We start from the raw sequence: 22,983 nt of genomic DNA, 5'->3' as shown, positions 1-22,983 counted from the left end.
ATGCACCACCTCCCTGCCAAGGATCCAAGGTCTGCTTGGAGTATTTAGATGTCCATTAATGCCTCTGCATGCATGCTCGATGTTATATTGAAAATAGATTTATGTCAAGAAATGCTTCCCGAGCAGAGATTAAACTGTAGCCGCCGCTCCCACAAACGCCCGTCCCTCACTAAATAACGTGACCGAGGCGGCCCAGCTTTCCATACAATAAATTGCAATGCAGAACAAGCAGCAGAGAAAGAAAAAAACACACACAAAGAAGCTGAAAGTTAATTAAACTGTACCACAGCTGAGCAAAGAACTGCTTAAAATGTATTTTGTCCTTTAAAGTACCAATAATGCCACCTGTTTTTTTGTAAACCTTGAGGAAACCGTACTGTAGCAAAGAGGGAATTATGCAAAATCATTACTGAAGAGCAAGTAATTAATAATTCAAAATCAATTATGTGGTGCAATTCATGCTAAAAAGGCTCGATTGGTGTGTGGCCTAGTCAATTGTCGCACACTTGTGTTAGGTTCTTGAGGAAAATGTATGGAGCTACGGGGCGACTATGTATAGGGATGTGCAACGTTTTTAGTACATAAGGGTTAATTTTTCGTTGTTGGCAATTATTCTCCTTTCAGTAGTTGCAGGTTCCTGCTTCCCCTTCACACATACCCCAAGAAGAGCATAACCTTTTCTTCCACACTTTCGTGTACTAGGGCGGTATCATGACCGTGTGTGCTGGCAGCGAGCAGGGCTGTGGGCAATATTTTGATTTCGAGTAATGCATATCAGGCCGAGGGCACTCACCGTCTTTCTTCGGCAATCAGGAATCGGCATCTTGGAAACTTTTCCCACGACGTCTGCCAGCGGCTGCTGCTGCTCCTCTCGCAGCCCCTCCAGGCCAGGGACGACTGCTCGTACAGAGAGGCTCACATGACCACTGACTCCACACACCACGAGGAGGGCCCAGAACCGGATCCTATGTCAGCAGCGCGGCATCCAATAATGGATTGCCCTGCCCTGCTGCACGGTGACCGGCCAATCCTGGCGATGCATGCAGCGCCAGGATTGGCTCGGGGGGCATACTAGCTGCTCGCCCTGTCGCCAGCGTAAACGCCGGGGCTCCTGCCTGGTTTAACCAGCACCCCCCTGTCACTAATATCATGGGGGAACTATCATTGCGCATGCGCGGGCAAGTTTCAGCCCCACCGCAGCATATGCGCATTAGGTATGCCTGCAAGCCCTGACTCTGACGTAGACCTGGTCTGGACTGTCACTCACAGACCAGCCCCGCCGCCCGGCCCAGCCCCCTGCGCATCCCGTTTCAGTCGGGTGCTGCCCGGGCCGGATAATCGCTGTAAATTAATTTAAAAAATACACGACTGAGTTCAGTTCTGTTTTGACAATTATTAATATACTTGCAGCCGCGGCGGGTCCATGGGCTGGTGGGGCTACGCCCCTACGCCCCAATGGACGCACCGCTGCTGCCTCCCGCCCCGCGGGATGGGCCCGGGCTAAGACCGGGCAAAGGGCGGGCCGCCTGTGGTCGTCCGGGGCAGGATGAGGCTGGGCTGGGCCACCCCTCCAACGCGAGAGAACACTGACTATCTATATAAAAAGGTACTGTCTATCTAGATAGGTTTACTACCCCCTGGTTTCACTGACGAGTCGGTATTTCTCTGGTTTGTCTGATATATTTTATTTAGTAAGAAAACCCCGAAGAGAATAACGGGAATGAGGAAGGCAATGGAGGGTGGGGGAGCCCCTGTTATTACAACTAAAAAGAGGAGGAAGTCGAAAAAGGCACTGCATGTCGCTGCTAATTGTATGATGAGAACAGCCCAGCACTGTGTGACTCTGGGCAATAGCTCGCTTAATCTTCCCGACGGCCGCCAGCACCTTGATACCTTTGGGTAATTGTTTGCGCTTTACAAATACTGGACATAGATTCTTGTAATTCTTGAACAATGGTAATGTATGTCTATTTTTCCCGCCTTCATGTGCAAGATTAACAAAATTGTGGATTTTCAGTCTTTTATTCACGGTGAAAAAAATGGCTACATAGGTTGCATGTAAGACATCCCTTCCCACATGCATCCTGAGAAATCGGGACTAGATTTTGCTCCATCCCACACTTTTTTCACTACTTATGCCAGATCAATTGGAGCTCAGTTAGGGGGTCTCCCAAGTATGGGAAGCGCATGTGGGCCTGCATATCAAAGGACTGTGCGGGAAATAAATACTACTTGTGGATGGGACCCAAGCTTACATTTAATGCCGCTTGCAACTCATGTGCCACTCATTGTAGACGTCTATGTTGGAAACCCACTTGGAAATGAGGTGCCCGGAAATTTGCTTGTATTCTGTGTATGTAGATCTCATTTACCTGCATGCATTTTTTTTAATTAACTGTAACCTTTGCATGTGTACTTTTTTAATTTGTACAATGTGTTTTTAACAGCTTTATAGGCGCTCAGAAAAGATCCAGTAATAGGGTTAATGTCAGTAGTTTTTATAAAGCGCATGTGCACCCAACGTTTTCATGGCGCTGGAGTATCGTGGTTTGACGAGGTGCCCAGTCCAGACTTGCAGGTCCACCCTAATCAATCAGGTCAGCCAGGTGTTAAGCAAAGCCGTGTTCCTCCAACCAGGCCTGCAATGCTTTCTTGAATGAGGCCAAACCAGGGTCTAGGGCGCATGAGAGTCCCAGTCTGACAGATCCAGCCACGAAAATCTACGACCACTGTATCTGAGTAGTTTAAATCTTGTTGTTTTCAACAGGTGTGCAGATGAGGGTCGAAGAGTGCATCAAGGGGGTATCTAGAGTTTCTTTTAGAGACGAACTTGGGGACAAGGACGTGAATGGCTTAAATGATCAGACAGCAGGTTATAAACTGCATTTGTTGTTTTATTGACAACCCATAACGCTTTTCCAGTAGGGGGTGATCGTTCCCTGGCTACCTTTAAAACTATTCCAAACAGGAGCCAAGAGGGAATAAGGGAAAGCCAGGGTTGCCCTCCACTCATAAACAATTCAATTCAAACACACTCTGTCCCTGGACGCTAAAAGTATTGGCTTGCAACAATAGAGAGGCTATATGTCAAGTTCTGCTATTGTACCACCAGACTTTGTAAGTTAAATCTTCAGGTGTGATACCATATTGTGTCCTGTTCTAAAATCTAAAGATATCCCTTGTGAACTTTCAAAGAGACAGTCAACACGAACACGAACATCATTTCGTGTTCGTGTTGACTGTCTCTTTGAAAGTTCACAAGGGATATCTTTAGTTTTTAGAACAGGACAAAATATGGTATCACACCTGAAGATTTAACTTACAAAGTCTGGTGGTACAATAGCAGAAATTGACATATAGTCTCTCTATTGTTGCAAACCAATACTTTTAGCGTCCAGGGACAGGGTGTGTTTGAATTGAATACCTTTAAAACTAGCCTGGCTGCCGAGTTTTGTACCAAATGTAGCTTAGCTAGATCACCTCTGGGAGTCCTATAGAGATGGCATTGGCATAACTCAGGCGGGATCCAATTACCGCTGTCAGAAGTGTCTTCAAAGCATTGATGAATTTCTATTTAGAGGCAACAGTTTTAATATGTGTTCTCAAGAATAGCAGCTTATCATGAGTTACTGCCAAACTTTTAGCAGCCTTGGTAGGTTTAGGGCGGGGTCCAGTGGGTCCAGAGTTCTTTATTTAGTATTTAGTTATAAGAACAGCTGTACACCCAAAAAGAAATCAAATTAATATGTATCTAAAAGGGGTCTTACTACACAAAATCACCTAACTACGGGAGGGAGTAATTACAAGTACACGAACGACTATCAAAGAAAAAAACTATGGTTGCAGACATTGCGATCGAAATGCGTGGTATTCTCCGGGTGCAAGCTCCTCACCCAGAAACACTGACACCGCAATGCGCATGTGGTAAGTGGCAGTGGGGGGGGGGCTGTGTGTGTTAGGGTGCTAGTGAGGGGCCATGGGGCAGTGCAGGCTATGAGTTTGCACAAGTGCTTAATTTATAAAAACAATAAGTGCCAGGAGCCTCATCAGGAGTCCTCTGTAACTTGCACCACCCATTGTCCCTGCCATATGTGCCAATGACAGTATCAACACAACTACTAAGCATCACAATCCTATAAGTGTGACAATTTAGACTATTCCAGGCCCTCAAAGCGATAAGAAAGGCTTGGACGGCAGATATTAGCCATTTTTAACATAAAGTGAGTAAATAAACAACTATTGTTGTGCTCATATGTAAATTAGACAGGCAGCACCATCATGTGGCAGACTGTTATAAGCGCCAGTGTTGGCAATTAAGTGTTGACGCTGAGCACCGGAAAGCACTGTCTCAATATAAGCACTGGTTTGCACTGGAAGCATTGCATTCTTCCGTGCTGCAGGAGGGGGCTTGGGTAGCAGCCTCATGGCATGTGTGCCCACAGCCCTTGCCTTCTATGCACAATATTTTATGGCCTGCTAAATTAGGGCTGATGCTGTTGCGCCTAGAATATCCAGGCACAAGAACACAAGGCTTCTTGTGATCAGGCGGGGCAGCCAGTAACCCCACCGAGGGATACCGCTCTGCCCAACTTGTAATTCAGGGTATAAAATAATTACGCATGGAAACCGCATTGTAAATCGGCTCAAAGAAACACCCTTCGTCTGTAGCAAACCCTGACTTGATGACACATGTATTTATCTTTGCTATGTTTGTAAATGTATGGTATTGAATTCATTTCCATTTTTGAAATTCTGAAGAAAATTTCCTGAAGTGCATTTCTTTCATTCTCCTTTTAGAGCCCAAAAAAGGACAATCAACTGACCAAAGACTTTTTTAGATTCAACCAATCTAAGGCAAGAAGCAAGACCTACATCAACACCAGGGAGATCTCACAGCGCTTCAAGCTCCCACCTGGAGAGTATGTCCTTGTCCCCACGACCTTCGAGCCTAACCAGGAAGCTGACTTCTGCCTGAGGATATTTGCGGAGAAGAAGGCTACAATACAGTAAGGGTCAAACAGTCACAGTCATGGCACAAACTTTATTTTTGTGCAAAGCTAATTTCTACAGTGCAAAGATGCTCCTGCACTCCCTTCCATGAAGGGTTTGTTCGAGGAACACCACATAGTTCAAATTTGAACAAGAGAACAGTGAATGCTCCATAACATTTGTAATTTTGATGCAATTACACATTTTACCCGCAACATTACACTTGTCTCTTTTGTGCACGAGTTTCACTTGGAACTAGGAATGTATGTAAAGCGAGCTCATGCTATTTGATCAGATCTGGCTTTGTTTTTGTTCAGTACTGACCACGTGAGACCCCGTTTGCATAGATTAAGGAGGGGCTGGTGCTGCATGAAGTAGGGCCAGTTCACCCTGCGTTTGCATCAAAGTTTCTGTGCAAAATGACAATTTACAACTGATCGGTCTGTATCACTAACGGGCTTGAACCAATCACATGGATCCTCCTTGGGACCCCACACACACACACACTCACATTATCAATCTAATTATAGAGACATTCTTTGCAGAGGCTGAAAGGCATCTTGCTCAGTATCGTAGCTGACACGTTTTCAGATTGCCTATGTGTGACATTTCCATGGTTTCAGTGTTCTTATGACAGACATTCACCGATCAAATGTGTGACACCTAGAGTGACATCTTGCGTGTAAAACTAAGCACTGAAGTGCATTGAAAGAGAAAAATATCACTGAATTAAGAAAATACACTCTCTTGAGCAATGAATAGCTCTAAAAAAGATACTGAAACTGCTACAAAACACCTGAAAAGTAAGGTGACTTAATTACTGCCTCTTTCTAAGATGATCACTCCCTTCCTCTTGCCTGCACCGACCCCTTACCTATGTCATCAAAGTCAGGCATGCCCTGCAGCTCCTCAAACTTGAGTAGCACAGCGACAAAGCAGCTATCTATCTCATCCAGCAAAAGAATGTGCCTGGACATGATCACAAGTCATCATTTTTTAACCCGTGTACTTTGCATGCTGGGATTTGAATGTCCATAACACAAAAGCTATAGAGAAAACTACAAGTGCCAGCATGCAAAGTATTTAGGGTTAAACAGTTAGGACTCAAGGAACATTTTACAATTGCCACAAAGCAATTAGGCAGCTGTGGATGATGGATCTCACATTACAGTCATTGGTGCCATGATCTGACAGTGAGAGCCTAGCCACCCTCTGCAACAAATCATCTAATAAGACAGGCAGTCTTCTCCCCATCACTGGCCACAACTAATGTGGCTATTAGCCAAATGTTGCAGTTCATTGCTACACTCCTTATCACGGTTTTCTCCGTAGTCATAAAACCTTGAGAAGGTCTTTACCGTATTCGGTTTTATGTATGTTGTCTAATTAACAAATGAGTACAACAATAGTTGTTTAATAATTCAATATACATTAAAAAAGGCTAATATCTGCCGTCCAAGCCTTTCTTATCGCTTTGGGGGCCTGGAATAGTCTAAATTGTCACACTTATAGGAGTGGGATGCTTAATAGTTGTGTTGATACTGTCATTGGCACATATGGCAGGGACATTGGGTGGTGCAAGTTGCGGAGGACTCCTGGCACTTATTGCTTTTACAAATTAAGCACTTGTACAAACTCATAGCCTGCACTGCCCAAAGGCACCTCACTAGCACTCTGCCCTACACAGCCCCCCGCTCCCACTTACCACATGCGCATTGTGGTGTCAGTCTTTCTGGGTGAGGAGCTTGCACCCGGACAATACCACGCATTTCGATTGCAATGTCTGCAACCACAGTTCTTTTCTTTGATAGTTGTTCTTGTACTTGTAATTACTCCCTCTTGTAGTTAAGTAGTTAAGTAATTTTGTGTAGTAAGACCCCTTTTAGATATACCAAGGCTGCTAAAAGTTCGGGAGGGGATAGCCTTTCCAATGCTGAGGTCAGGTACCAGGAGGATATCGACTATACACTGTCGTAAATGCTGCTTCTCACTGTTTCCTAGTCCCGGGGATCAGGAGGCCTGCAGTGCCCTCTTACAACTAGCTATTGAACTGGGGAGCCAGTGACAGTCGTTGGGAGAGTCGAGTGGCAGCGACTGGTAGGCTTGTCATGTCTGGTCGCACTTTTAAGTATAATTTGTGCACACCAGGAATGGACATAGTGCACCAGTAGTACTTAATTTGTGAAGAAATAAGTGCCAGGGCACCTGTCAAGAAACCACAGCTGCTTGCACCACCCATTGTGCTACTAATGTTAATTCAAACATAAAACATTTGCAATACCTGTCACCCAAGCTATTTTCATAGCTTTGGTTGGCAGGTATAAGGCATTTTTTATGTATATAGAATTATTACACAGCTGTTGTTGCGTTCATCACAAAATTGGACTAACAGCACCACCATGTGGCTGGCTGTCATAAGTCCTGGTGTTAACAATTAAGTGCTGGTGCTGAGCACAGGAAAACCACTGGCTCAAATTAAGCAGTAGTACACCCCTCTCCCAATACCCTCACAGCAAACACACATGACTGAAGCTCTGAGAAGTAAGTTGACTATGTGCTCATCTGGGAGTCAGTTTGCAGGCCGCCAACAATGTGACAGCTCTGGTAAAGTGCCTTGGAGGTGGTCATCGACAGGACTCGCAAACGGCGAGCGGCCAGTCCTGGAAAAAAAAACATCCTGCAACAAGCATGATCCGCCAACACAGTGAGCACTACTGTGAGGGGGTTATGCGGGGGAAACGCATGTTCCAATTCTCGGCTGCAGCATCATGCTTGGCTGACGGCAGGCATGGCAAGGGGAAACAGCTGCTGCACCACCCCCCCCCCCTGTATGCCTCTATGCATGCTTGGCAGTTCTTGCAGTCTGAAAACAACAAGGCAAGGTGCCGCCTAGATCAACATGTGCTGCTGTAGTGCAGCCTGTCTGGTGGCTGTCTGTTTACTAGTTATGTTTAACTTTCATGTTGCTGAGACTGACAGAGACCACATGGGCCAGGTAAATTCCGAGCCTGGCTCAGACCTGCAGGGTGCATGTCCTGACTAAAACACAGAGACTGCCACAGCTAGGAAGAATGTTGATTGGGTGACAGAGTGAGACGATACATTTTTTATTCTGCTAAATGTTACCACTGCTGTGAGAGCTGGAGATGAATCACACGGGGGAATGTGGGATCAGTAGCGTAGGTAGACCTATGGCTGCCCATGGCGGCCCTTGCATTTGCCGCACTTTAGCCGTGTGTAAGAGCGGGGAGGTGCTGCCAATTTTCTCGGCGACTGCCACGGGTGACAGCCCCCCTTGCATTGCTATTGTGGGGTGGCACTGCTTTTCCATCTCTATCCTCTGTCCTAAGTGAATCGCACCCGCCTTCACAAAGTCAAAGGCCCCTGCATCCCACATCCTCCCTGCAAAGCTTCTTGCTCTGTAATGCACCCTGTCTACCCTCATCCACGCTGCCTTCGCACCTTTCTCAACTTGCACAATCTTCAACAATCCTCTTCAGCTCCCTGAACTGGTAACCACGAGGGATATCAGGGATGGAGGCTGCCACTAGGATTTCCTCTTCCAGGTGTTGTGTAGCATTTTAGAATCCAAGCGTAATTTACAGATTCATGCCTTTATATAGGTATAAATAACATTGCCCTTATATAGACATAGAAATCATGCCCATATTTAGACAAACCCTATCCAGTCCAAATACAGGCATGGCTACTTCCACTTGTTCCAAAAAGCCACAACGATTTCTTGGAATACTCAGCTTCAGCAGGCAGGGACATCCCCTTGCTTGAATATTGATTTGTCCTAGAAATCATGGAGTTTTCAAAGAACTACTATTCCGTTGGGGTTCTTTGATGACGTTATTATGTCTGACTTTACGTCAAGCTAGGCACCTTCCAGGTATAAATATGCCTACACTTGCCCTAGCAAACACGCAGTGGTTCGGAGCAGCTCGACTATCTACTTGCCCGATGCAGCTCTCTACAGCAAGTGTGAAAGGAAGCCGACCCTCCAGCTGACGCACTGACAGAGAGGCTGCATTTCTCCTGGCGAGAATCCAGCTCCAGTGTTTCCGAGTTCTCCTCGCGGGGTGTTGGGAAATCGAGTCCGAGATTGAGATACCAGACCTCCTTCATTCTAAAACCAAGGTACGGAGCTGATTAGACACTAAGAGAAATCTTGGATAGATTCTTGGCAAAGAAAAACTAAACCTATGCTGCACCTCACTTACTTCTTCCCTCGTACTAGACTTAGGTTAGGTACATTGGGGTAGGCGTATTTTAGAAGCACCAGTTGAGTACTTTTTAGTCTTTGTTATTTATGTATGTATTTATCTATGGTTTAGAAACCATACAATGCTTTTACAGTATTATTTTATAATACTCTTCCTACTGTACTCATTATACTTTGCTACCAGCATTACGATTGTAGCAGGTCACTTTACTTGCTTGAGAAAGAAGACTGTTCAATAAACCCTTTTATTGGAAGCGCCCTTCTCCCTATTTTTTCTGCACCTCTGATGAAACGAAGCATGCACGATTGACTTAGCGAAATATCTATCTATTGTTTCCACGACTCTGAAGATCAGTTTTATTATCGGGGAAACAAAGTTGTCATGTTTATGCGGTTGTCAGAAACGAATCCCTTCTTGTTTATTCGAGAAAGTTTCTAGTGACCTCTGAGCTAGCTGGCACTCACAATTAAGTCTAATATATTCGATAGAGACCTAGTCGACCTAAGTCCTACGTCAAATCTATAGGATATATTATTCCAATGCGCAGAGCCTATTGGGAATATAGGAACTACACTACACAGGATTTCCTATCCCTGCTGGGGCAAGAAATAATAATTAGACGGGGGTAAGGATGAGAAGCGTGGCTCAATGGTTAGAGCGGCAGACCCTAATGCAGAGGTCTGGCCCGGGACCAGGGTTCAATTCCCGCCTCGGCAGCTGTTGGACTCAATCTCCCCGGACCTGATAATTCTCGCCTCGGTGCCTAGTCTAATCATGGGTCCCACTCTGTGACTCTGAGCAATAGCTTGCTTAATCTTCACAACGGCCCCAGCAGCGCTTGGATGCCTGGCGTCACCTTGGGGGTGTCCAAGAGTGGACATCTCACAGGAAAGCCAGGAAGGGTTCCACAGCGGTATGAATACAGCGCTACGAGACCTCTGGGTAGAAGGCGCTATATAAATACAAACACATTTACATTTATATTTACAAGGATGCGTTACCTATGCCTTTGGTAAATCTGGTGGCAATGGGAAACATACCTGACTTCACCAGAACAGAGATTACAGAGTTTCTCCGACTATACTGGTATAATACAATTTCCATTCTACAAAAATACGCAAAAGCGAGCCTGTTTCTCCTATGGTCCTCTCAACACGTTTGACATCAAAAGGGACGATTAATGGATCAAGGCTATGTAAGAGTCTCAATGAGACTATTGTCCTAAACATCGTTTTTGAATTTACCTAAAGGACAAGCAATAAGAAGAAATGTTGGAAAATCCACACAGGGAAAGCCCCTGAGACAAGTTTAAAAGTACAAACCATTAAGGTTTACTTAAAAAAATAGTATCAATTAAGAAAGAAAAAGGCCATTGGTTACTCAATTAAATTAAATATTTCAAACTATAATTGTCTGGGGAATTAGAGCCCTAATTGAGTCTTTAGCCAGAACCAAATATATTCTAGTGCAGGGATAATGAGAATCGATGAGCATTTGGCATGATTGCCCAGTAAGGCAGGAGAGATCATTAGAATACTCTAAGTTCAGAATAATAAACAAACCAGCATGGGGTCTGTTCTATAAGAGGGTCAAGAAAGAATGCCAGACTTGCTTTCAGTACAGAGTAAATAAGGCTTTGACATAAAGTCCGCCTTTAAAGAAAGCAAGGGAGAATTGTGGCACTTTTCCTCAATTACATGTTTATATAGATTGTTTGGCTAAGAAACTACAGATAATGTGCGACAAAGAAAGGTACACTACTAGATACGATAGTGAAGGAGAAAACATCACATGGTATCAATAACTCCTGCTCGAAAACGAATGAATACTCTGTATTATATCTTACACAGAAAACAATTCTACATTCAGAATATAAATATAACTTATAACTTTCTTTCGGCACAAGAAAGTGACCTCCAATTTGTATACAATTGTAAATCCGTCCTGTCAAAGAACATCATGAACACAACACAATACATTTTATAAATGTTACAGAGCAAACTAGACCGTTTCACTGATTAATGTTCATATAATTAGAAAGCAGTGAAGGACGGACTTGATCATCCTGGAACACAGATTGGAGGGGAAAGGCAAGCGGTGACACACAAACATCTAAATTGTGAAAATAAAAAGCACCAGTTGGCCTAAATGCTCACTCATGTCAAGCTAACTTAAGCAGCTCATATGATATGTAATAAGGACATTGCATGTACGGATTTGTAGTACAAATTAATATGCAGAATAATTATCTGTGGAATCTGCACCTACAATCTTCTCCAGATTTATGTTTTGCTCTTCTATACTGTTGTTGGGGCAAAAGTTAAGACCCTTTTATTAAGAAAATATTTGGAAACCTGTTTGTTGTAGAAGGGTAATTTCTGAAAATTGTGTTAGGAAACTGAGGTTGAGGTGTTATCTGTGTGATCCTTGGTCCTTTTTTGTAAACTATAAAATGAAAGAACATTTTGAACTTATTAAATATGTGTGCACGCCTCTTCCAAAAATCAAATCGCAAATGCAAATTACGATTTGGTAACAAGTTACTGAATCACACTTTTTTCATCAGAAAACACATTTTTACGTCCACAAATGGCCCAGAACTCCGGATCAAGCTGCATGCAACCGGAAAAAATGCTTTATACATCTGGCCCATAGTTTTTCTGTAAGGGCGAAAGACAAGAGTATTTGTAACAGTGTATCTGATAACCTCTGAAGGAAACCATTCTATACAGGTTTAGTTGATGAAAACAAGGTAGTCATAATGAGGAAAAGTTTGACCTGTGCTAAAATATTGGCTCACCTATCTTTCACTAATACACCGCACTGCGCATATCCAATGTTCAATTTAGTTGAACAAGAGAGGCATGACCAGTATCATTCAATAAAGTAAATTATCTGAATCGCTCTAAATGAAAATGTAATAAATATCTATTCTTCCGATTATTCCTCAAAACAAACTTAAATCTGAATGATTACGCCTCACCAACTAATAGATACGTTTTTATTCCAAACATAGCAAAGCATCCAGTGACAGCAAACATGTTTTGGATGAGCAATACATGATATATGGGATTCAAAGCTGATCATTTGCTAGTGTTCAATGTACATTTATGTTCCATGAATTGAACCACTGCACAGTAATCTTAATCTTGCTTTGTTTTTAACTTTTTTTACAGGGAAGTCGAAGGAGACATTAACATAAACATCCCAGACGTAAGTTTTCTTTTAACATCTTTTCCCGAGGTTGAAGAAATGGTGGCATGTACCATCTATATTACTTCCTTACCAGAAGAGAATATTATCCATTTGACAATTCTGCACATATATGTTTCATGGTGATTCATGCATGGTCATTATGTTGCGGTCATTGATAGAACGAGAAGAGTCCTGTCATTAATACTTGTTCATTTATAATCAATACAATTAATACATATCTACAGCAGTCTTCAAGCAGAGGCAGCCAGATGAGTGCAGGCCACATTTTTTGAAAAGAAATGAGGCAGAATTAATTTCAAGGAATTTCAGCAAAAGTGGTGGCTGTGGATGACCAACTTCCAAGGTCAGTACAGAGGGACTGAGCCTGTGGGAATCAGTTTAAGTCTGCAAAATGTTTTTTTTAACCGATGAAACATGCAAAAACTGAAGAGGTATAGGGACACCTCAAAAAGGGAATAGTTGGATGCGGGAGCTCAGAGTGATACATTCATTTGGAGTAGCTGCAACAGGTATTATGATTCAAAGTCCATACTAAGAGAACAAATGTTAATTTCCAATTGGATGCATCCAAGTATAAGAATCCAGATAAGCTTCAAAGATATGCATATCGAATGTGGCCAGCAGGTAACCGAATTGACATTTTGTTTTAGAACAGAGTAGAGTAAGTAGATTATGGACAACAGTAGTTCCGTTCAGTTCCGTTCGATCAACTCTATATTTTGTAAATCTCAAAAATGGGTGGTCAAACTGTGTGAACTAGGTAGAATCTCACTTTACAACAAGCATTGGCAAAGTCATTAGATCTAGCCCTGACAAGTTGGTGCAGTGGTTATCTTTTAAACTTGTTTATTGCAAACATAGGCTTTTTAATTGAAAAAGAAAATGTGCAGCCACTTAAACATGACCATCAAACCCTTGCCATTAGAAATGTAAAATAAAAATAAAATCACTGATGTGGTAGAGTTAATTCCTATGTTTTTTTAAAATAACAAGCATGCATTTAATTATAAATAATTGTTAAAGAAACAAGAATAAGTCATCACGCAACACAGCAAAGTAATTGCACGCAGCTACAATGTTGCAATGCCAGTTAAACACTTAATAAAAACAACTTTAAAAAGGATATGGAATGTAAATCACCATCTAACTGTGCAAATGAAGTGCAAGCAAAATGAATAGCTGCAATTTAAAGTCAATGTATATGAATAAAATCAAACACATTTTTAACCAGATTTGCACTGAAGAGAAAGGAACTATTTTAGGTGGGTGTGAACAATGTGCATAGGTTTTGTGCTATTTCTCAATGTGAAGCAAGTCAGTAAAGCTGGCTGCCCCATGCTACATGTTGTAGTGGGTGGAAGCAAACTCTGAATGAGAATTTCAAGTGGATGACTAGTGCTGACCGAAAGCCCCTATATGTATGTATACAATGTATGAAGTGTTTGAAAAAAAAAATAACCCAGACCTAAAAAGTGCTTACAAAAGCAAAGAAGACAACGGAGTGGGTGCATTTGGTTGTGAAGTGGTCATCCTATCCAGGTTTTTTTTTCTTTAAAAAAACAACCTTTTTTAAACCTTTTTTATAATATGTTTATGTGTGAATCGGATGCCACAGTGCTGAGATTTCTAATCTGAAACAATGGAATGCACTTTTCTAGAATTCACTCACATTTCCACTAATATTCCTGAGAAACTATATCATTTGCAGCTTTACACATGTACTATTCAGGAAGTCACGTATCGTTTCCTGAAACTAATATTCCCATAATGTGGGAGTCACACATTAATGAGGGAAGCCAGCGCATAAATGTAATTGCGGATTTTTCATTTACCCACCTAAAAAGAAATCCCATCTAGAACCCCTGTTCCCTACAATCCCAATGAGGCTTAGTGGTGTTCCGTCCCCCTTCTCTCCCTGTACATTGATTTACTCTAGCATTTTCCAGGAGCAAATCTCAAACCCTTTACTGAGTGGGAAATGGTTGGAGAGAAGTTTGTAAATGCAGACAAACGTAGAAGTTTCTAGGTGTTCACAAACACACACGATTAACCACACTTACCTTCCACATTGTACATGGATTTAAACCTGAGTAACTGCACTCAGTTTTAGCATACAGAGGCACAGGTATTACCTGATTCTAGCATACATTCTGCCATTTATGGGCTTAAAAGTACAGTTATAGCAAAACATCCCTTTGTGAATCAGGCCTCCTGGCTTTAAAGGAGAAAAGGCTTTCAACGTTGTTCCTTGAAAGTATTGATTATGAAATAAGGTTATTGTAGCCCTGCAGGGCCATACCCAATACATAGTTGAAGTGGCACCAGTGTTTTGTATTATTAACAGCCCCTAAACAGGGATTCAGGGATGCTGAGGTAGTTTTAGAAGCCCACTTCAATTCTTTACAATGTCTCACACACAAACTGCACTTAGAAAAATACACTTTAACTAAAAAGTGTTTATTTCAACAGTCTCATCATGTTGCTTATTACATGTAAAATAACCACCCAGAATATTATTAAAACAGCACAAATAACAAGAATAAAATGAACATTTCTACCACCGCTAAGATGTTATCTAGCAAAGTAATACCCTAAAACCTGCCTATGAGCTACACTAGGAGAGCATGGAGCAGCATAACTTGCATCTAGAGTTTCTTAGGAAGAATCACAGCAATGCATACCCATTTATAGCAAAACACTTTAATTATCAGAAGTCTATAAGAGAGTTTTCCACTACAGGAAAACATTCATTACATCATCTCCTCTCCTCCCTGACTTGGCTCACTATAAGCTTTCAGCATAGTATGAGATGCTGCAGTATCAAAGCAATCTGGCAGTATCTTGTGAGATAATCTGGGGTGAAGTTTCTTGCGAAATAACCTGGGGTGAAGAACCTCTCCTCCCAAGTGGTCACATGTCAGGCCTTTTATACTGTATCTTATCAGCGATTCGAATTTCTGACATAACCTTGGGAATGTCTTACCTAACTTGTGGGCATCAAGATGCTACACATAAACACATTCCCATAAACAAGGTAAAACATCTAATTTCAGATTACACTACTTATGATGTTATTATTATCTGACCTTGAAATAGAATAATAAGAGACACGTTCTAAATTGATGGTGCAACAGGTGTAATAGCGAGGTCATTGTCTGCACATCAAGTGTCTTATTCATGTCATTGTCTAAAAGATTTGACACTTGCACAGGTTCTTGAAAAGATAAAGACAGATGACATCTGCGTGAAAGGCAGACATGTCAATGATTCTGCAAAAATTGAGAAAATGGAGTCTCTGCCTCCTCAAGATGAAGTCTGGCCTTATGGACTTTCTTTCAGAAGCAGGAGGGTGAGAAAGAGAAATATAGGATCTGACTGGCAAATCAGATCTGCTGTAAGCCTCTACATAATACACAAATCTCAATTTTAATTGGTTTATGAGTTTGCACAAATGGTATTTGGAGATCTGATCTTTTTCTACTTCCAAGTCAGCACTCTTACTTTTTTCTTTTTCGCCTTCACCAATTGGTTGGGATTTGTTTTTCCCAAGTTGGGTATCAGGAGGTTTCCTTTTTGGCATTTTGACAGCATGCAGTGCAGAGCGGTCTAGTTGTTGGGCCTGATGCAGCATGCTCCGCCACTCCAACACTGATTCAAGTAAATGCGCTGCACATCCACTCGGTGAAAAAAAGTCTGAAAAAATTAAAGTATTACAAGATTAAATCATTATGCAAGTGATAATTTTTCAAAAGGTTTTAAAAAAATCCGTTCCTAATGTTAAGGGAAATAAGTATTCTATGATGTGAGTGTTTAGGGAACAAAGTCATTTTCCATGCCAGTGACTTAGCCATCAAAACCAATGAGATTGGTTGAGGGAAGGAAGGCTCAACCAATGAAGAAAAAATATTTTTCACTAAAGATATAGGACCTCATTTAAAGTTAGGCCACCGGCTTCCAAACTGCAGCTGTTGCCGAGGATGTGCCACTTTCATGATGGGCGTAGCTGACCTGCCTATTCTAAAGTCTTGTTGGTGGACATTTTTCCACAGAAGGGGCTCCCACATAAAAAGAGGAAGCTGCTTCGGAGTGACATAACTTGACAAAAGGTTGTGTTTTCTTTTATGTTATTTCTAAAAATTAAGAACTAACATAACTTATGTTCTCCAAACACAAAGAGGTTTTCTCCCATCTGTGACATTTTAGGACTTTTTCTGTCCCAGTCAGCCTTGTTTTACCCAGAAATGCCAGACACAAGGGGCGCCACTGGGAATCACATGTGTGACAGCTAGAGTGGCTTTGCCCCCTAGTGTGCTGTCATCTTCTGGTTTCTAAATGGGGTGAGGGAACTGAGAGGGGAATATGGGTCACCAGCCTTTTATTGGCAAAGGTACCATTAACAGCCTTGTCTATCTAGTGTCTACTTGGAGACAGAACATAAATTAGTACCAGTGATATTTGTACATTTTTATTTACCTTTGTCCATCATAAAGTGTGCTGCATAAAGTGTGAAAGAGGTCTGTAACAAACACAAAAGATCTATAGTAATGCAAAAGGAAAAATAAAACTGTGGAACGGATTAGGGCTGTAGTGTTAAAGATGAACACAAAACATACTAGTTGGCAATAGGCTTCCTGTCTGTCAGTCATCGTGTCTATACATGGTCAGAAAATGGAAAAGACACAGATTGTGGCATATGGCTTTTATATCTGAAGTATTTTTTTTTCAAAATATAGCATGCTTGATTAATGTATTCTTCTGGCCAAGGACCATCTACTTAGCAAGACCACAAAATATCTGACCATTGACAATTTGTATTTGCTAGGATAGGTATCAATTATAAAAACAAACACTTTGGGCCTGATTCATATCAATTTACAGAACCAATAGGGGGATTCATCAATTAAAAGCTTTCGAGCTGCCCATCTCTAAGTGAGATGGGCATTCCTAGGGTTTGGGAGACAAGGTAGTCATTCAAATTTGAGAAAGAGGACTCTGTACCACAAACTCTAAATTGGGCCCACAGCCAGGAGTACTACAAGAGTAAGTCATACCAACTAGCACAATCTTTGTGACTCGCACTGTTTGACTTTGCTTATTGATTTTGTTTAATTTGTGTTTTACAGCCACCACAACCTAACCCACCTCATAAAGAAACTGAAGAGGAAAAGCAGTTTCGCCAGCTGTTTGACCAGATTGCTGGAGAGGTAAAGCTGCTCAAGTGCTTTTCTATTGCAATCAAGTTTGTTGCATATTTCTATGCTGAAAACCATTAGAAATGTGTGTTTCTCCATCGGGCCCAAGGTCTGACCACACTGAGTTTACATGCATTTATTCCAATTTCATGCCAAAGAATTGGTTTTGATATTAATGCCTAAGCAAATTACTAATAAAATACGAATGAACAGTCCCACAAATATAGCAAGATCAGGCATGGTCTAAACTGTTTATCTTTTTAGTAATCAACAGGGATTCAAAATTGATAACTTTTTAACTACGGTATCATGAAAAACACAGATGGAGACATGTATTTATGATTAAGAATAAGGGACACGGAAAGAGGTGCATTAAAGGCAAACCAACCACTAAAACCTAAGCCGAAAAAGCTACACGTTTCGCTTCTTTAACCCAGTATCTTGGAATTACATAATTTGATACACTTTTTCATGAGCTGCAGTCACCTGCAATAGACCTCAAGTAAATGAGTGTTATTTGCAAAAGTATCTTCTGAACTGTACAATTCCCTGGAGGATAATCATTACCATGGGTTGAGCCTGGAACAACCAATAAACGTCATATCCCAGATGTTTTTTCTGCCTGTCTCATTTGAAGAAGTACCAGTGACAGCAACTCTCTGTCTGACCATGCTTTGCTAACCTGTTTTGCTGAAGGACAAGAGACTGACATAAAGACAGCTTCAATGTCAAAGTTGGTTTCCTAATTTAAGACAAAAATACCTGTCAAAAACCAATGTTTTGAGGTCTTGTATGTTCAAGTGCTAAATGTTAACTTATGCTACCATTATTATTTGGTGAATTGAATCAACATCCATTCTGCCTTAACCTTTCAGATGATTTTATGAGTTTTAGCTCATTTAGGTTTTATCAAGAGATCCATGGATACTGTTCATGTATATTCATGAAGGCTTGTTCATCCTCCGAGGTAGCCAAGCAACAAAATAATCAGTGGAAACTTGCATATGGTTTCTCGGCTCAGAAAATATTGATGTGATTTCCCTACACCATCTTCCTACTCTAAACTCCAGGAATTCCACTTTGTATTACAGGGATGCTGGCCCTGAACCATGGCCTACAGAAACAAAGCAATAGTGGTGCAAGTTGCAATTGTCTGCAGGCCAGAAATCAATCAGTTTATGAAAGCAGCAGTAAAATAGTATTGTCTCTGTGATCAAGAAATATTATATTGCTCAGAGACTTGGTTCTGAAAGAAGAAAAATCCATCCAAGCTCCACTTCCAGAAGTGATTGTCCCAATGAGAATGAAAAGTAATGGTTCTCACTGATTCATTATTGAAAGGAATCACTGTACTAGACTGATAAATTGTCAAGCAATATTCCCAGTAGACAACATTAGCCAAAATCACTCATTGCACTGGAAATCCTTGCACCAATTTCAGGTACCAACAAGATACAGATATATGACGTAAGAAATTGAATGACCTTGCACTTGGCTCCCTGTGCTTCTCAGATACGTATTATTCTGACTCCTCCATTCAAAGTCTGGTCAAACCTTACGTGCCCACTTCCCAGTTGAGATCAGCTAGCCTTTCTTTTTTTTCTGTACCCAGATTCTGTCTTACTCGTATGTTGCCTTTCACAATAATTTAAAGACTTTCCTTTACAGTCAAGTATAAACTCCTTATCCTGTCTATGCTTTGTCTGTGTCCTGCTTAGCACAGGGAGACCCTGTTGGGTAGCTGCGTGCTCTATAAAACTATATAACGTAGAACATAACATTCTTTTTTACGATATCCTAGCTAGGACAGATTAAAATGGTGCTCAATTTATGAACCTCAGAAAAATGGATGATTGAATTCATCATGCGGGGATTTGAAACTGTGACTCCTTGATTCTGCCAATAAAACGCTTGAACTATCATCTGTCCCAAACAAGATGGCTCAGAATAAAGTTCTCAACTTCCTGTTCAATGTCCAGGAATCTTACCTGACAAACTAATATTGAAATCCTCAACCAGCATTAAAGGAATCGCACCAACAATTTGGCCTCGCAATCAGATTTGCACATCTATTCCAGTCCCTGCCTTTTGAAGGCTAACAAACTTCTAAATTTGGCATGCTCGTAAGTGCATAAAAGAATTTGAGACTGTAAACAGGGAAGGGTTTCAAGGTTTGATTCTACCAGAAAGGGATTTTGGAAAATCACTTGGCTTCCTAAAAGTGTAGCACTACTCTAGAGCTTTCTGGCATTTGGTGGCTATTTTTCCCACCCATGGCACTCCTGACTGCATGGCAGAAGAGGCTGTGTGTGACAACCTCAATGGACTCAATGGAGGCTTTTCCCTCACCCCATCACTCACACAAACCCGACCTCTATGATTCACCCCAAACCCTTGTTGATGTTACTCCCCTGATCCTGCCCTTGTGATTTTGCCCAACTGCCCCCATATGGACTCAATGCCCTTCTTGCTTGGATGTCCCCCCCCCCCACTTCCTCCAGCTGAATGGGGGGAATTTCAAAGGTCCTCATCTGGGATGTTCTATAGTTCCCTTACAGACCACTATACTGTTAAAGGCACTCTGTCATGGAGGTGTCACCACAAAAAATACTGTCAAACTGGTATCTCTAAATAGGGTGTGTGGTCTGCCCCACCCACACACAAGCCAGTCAGGATTGCTGCCTTCCCCGAAGTGTATGTTGGCAAGTAGAACACAGAGGTGAGGACAGCGATATCTACTGTTTTTTGCCTGATATCACATTACTGCCCATCTTTCAATTAAACCCCGTTTCTTTTGTTGTAACTGTGCACGGCTTGTCAAAGATGATTGGCCATTTGCTTTTAAAATCACCCCGTGTTGATTTGCTAATATAAAAAAATGCTGAATTTGCTAACAAAGTAAATACATTCTGAATGAATCAAACAGCTATGGACATTGCAAATACTGTAACACTAATTTTCACTTGATAATCATAGGACATGGAAATCTCTGCAGAAGAGCTACAATATGTCCTAAATGCAGTGTTGCAGCGAAGTAAGTGTAATTAATAGTATGCTTGTTGTTTTTTCCAAATTTGTTTGGGTTGCCTTTGACCATCAACTATGTTAACATGCATTTCTACACCAAAAAGGCTACATACAATTTTAAGCTGTTGGCTTTGTTTCTTTTAGGTGGTTGATAGATCTAGTGCATTGACAGCTACATGTACTGTGTGTGCCAAGCATGTTTTATGTAAATGTGCGGCACACACAGTACTTGAGTTGTGGCCCTTTACTCTCTGTCCTACTCAGATACATTAACAATATTTTATGCAATTGTGGGGCATTTGCATATCAGTTAGATCAGAGGGACGCAATAGGTGTAGGGCACATTAAAGATGATGAGATGAAGATCAATCAATCATGGGCATTTGTATAGCGTGCTACTCACCCGGGAGGGTCTCAAGGCGCTGGGGGGGAGGGGTCCGTTACTGCTCGAAGAGCCAAATCTTTAGGAGCTTCCTGAAGGAGAGGTGATCCTGGGTCAGCCGGAGGTGGATCAGGAGGGAGTTTCATGTCTTGGCTGCCAGGTAGGAGAAGGATCTTCCCCCGGCGGGTGCTTTGCGGATGCGTGGTACGGCGGCGAGGGCGAGGCTGGACGATCGTAGCTGGCGGGTGGGCGCATAGAAGGTCAGGCGGTTGTTGAGGTACTTGGGGCCCAGGTCGTGGAGGGCCTTGTGTGCGTGGGTGAGGAGTCTGAACGAGATCCTCTTGCTGACGGGGAGCCAGTGCAGGTCTCTCAGGTGGCCAGAGATGTGGCTGTGTCGGGGGATGTCCAGGACGAGTCGTGCGGAGGCGTTCTGGATGCGCTGGAGTCTTTTCTGAAGTTTGGCTGTGGTTCCGGCGTAGAGGGTGTTTCCGTAGTGCAGCCGGCTGGTGACGAGTGCCTGGGTGATCGTCTTCCTGGTTTCGGTGGGGATCCAACGGAAGATCTTGCGAAGCATGCGCAGGGTGTTGAAGCATGATGATGAGACGGCGTTGACTTGTCTGGTCATCGAGAGGGAGGAGTCCAGGATGAAGCCCAGGTTGCGTGCGTGGTCCGTTGGTTTGGGAGGGGTGCCCAGGGCAGGGGGCCACAAGGAATCGTCCCAGGCAGAGGGCGATGAACCCAGGATGAGGATTTCCGTCTTGTCTGAGTTCAGTTTCAGGCGGCTGTTCTTCATCCATTCGGCGACGTCTTTCATCCCTTCGTGTAGGCTGGTTCTGGTGGTGGCGGGGTCATTGGTGAGGGAGAGGATCAGCTGGGTGTCATCGGCGTAGGAGATGATGTTGAGGTTGTGTTTGCGTGCGATGGCTGCGAGAGGGCTCATGTAGACGTTGAAGAGGGTAGGGCTGAGTGATGATCCTTGTGGTACGCCGCAGATGAGTTTGGTGGTCTCGGATCTGAACTGGGGGAGGCGGACTCTCTGGGTTCTTCCGGCGAGGAACGAGATGATCCACTCCAGTGCCTTCTCTTGGATTCCGATGTTGTTGAGGCGCTGTACTAGGGTGCGGTGGCAGACAGTGTCGAAAGCTGCAGAGAGGTCCAGGAGGATGAGGGTCGCTTTTTCCCGGTTGTCGAGCAGGGATCTGATGTCGTCAGTGGCTGCGATGAGGGCAGTCTCAGAGCTGTGGTTGGCTCAGAAACCGGACTGCGAGGGGTCGAGGGATCTGTTCATCTCGAGGAAGGCGGCAAGCTGTCTGTTGACGGTCTTCTCGATGACTTTGGCAGGAAAAGGGAGGAGCGAGATGGGGCGGTAGTTCTTGAGGTCGGTGGGGTCCGCTGTTGGTTTCTTCAGGAGGGCGCTGAGCTCGGCGTGCTTCCAGATCTCCGGGAAGGTGGCGTTGTTGAAGGAGGTGTTGATGATGTCCCGGAGTTGGGGTGCGATGATGGAGTCGGCCATGTTGAAGACGTGGTGGTGGCAGGGGTCGGTTGGTGATCCGGAGTGGATGGTTTTCATCGTGCGGGTGGTGTCTTCGGTGCTGACCGGGGTCCAGGCGCAGATGGTGGTGGTGGGGGGCGTTTGTTTGGTGGTTGGGTGCGTGGTTGGTGCGCCGAAGCTGTTGTGTATATTGGCGATCTTGCGGTGGAAGAACGAGGCGAGTGAGTCGCAGAGGTCTTGCGAGGGAGTGATGTCGTTGTATCTGGAGCTGGGGTTGGAGAACTCTTTGACGATGCTGAAGAGTTCCTTGCTGTTGTGGGCGTTGTTGTCCAGCCGTTCTTTGAATGCTGTCTTCTTGGTGGTGCGGATCAGCTGGTGTTGTTTGAGGGTGGCGTGCTTTAGGGCCTTCATGTTGTCTGTGGTCTGGTCGTGGCGCCCGGCTTTCTCGAGGGTGCG

General features: G+C 43.1%; 1 protein-coding gene across 1 annotated transcript in view; it reads left to right on the top strand.

Moving 5' to 3' along the window:
* The window catches only part of CAPN9 (calpain 9), a 301,607-nt gene that overhangs the window by 206,969 nt on the left and 71,655 nt on the right, over positions 1–22,983 (top strand). Inside the window, exons 11-14 of the mRNA XM_086927144.1 lie at positions 4,798–5,006; positions 12,395–12,431; positions 17,558–17,638; positions 20,603–20,660. Of these exons, the coding sequence (XP_086783270.1) occupies positions 4,798–5,006; positions 12,395–12,431; positions 17,558–17,638; positions 20,603–20,660 (385 nt within the window). The remainder of the gene's footprint in view (positions 1–4,797; positions 5,007–12,394; positions 12,432–17,557; positions 17,639–20,602; positions 20,661–22,983) is intronic.

This window comes from Lissotriton vulgaris, chromosome 6 (genome assembly GCF_964263255.1).
Source record: "Lissotriton vulgaris chromosome 6, aLisVul1.2, whole genome shotgun sequence".
Classification (NCBI taxonomy): Eukaryota; Metazoa; Chordata; class Amphibia; order Caudata; family Salamandridae; genus Lissotriton; species Lissotriton vulgaris.
Note: the sequence above shows the minus strand (reverse complement) of the source record. Positions and strands in the feature narration are given on the sequence as shown.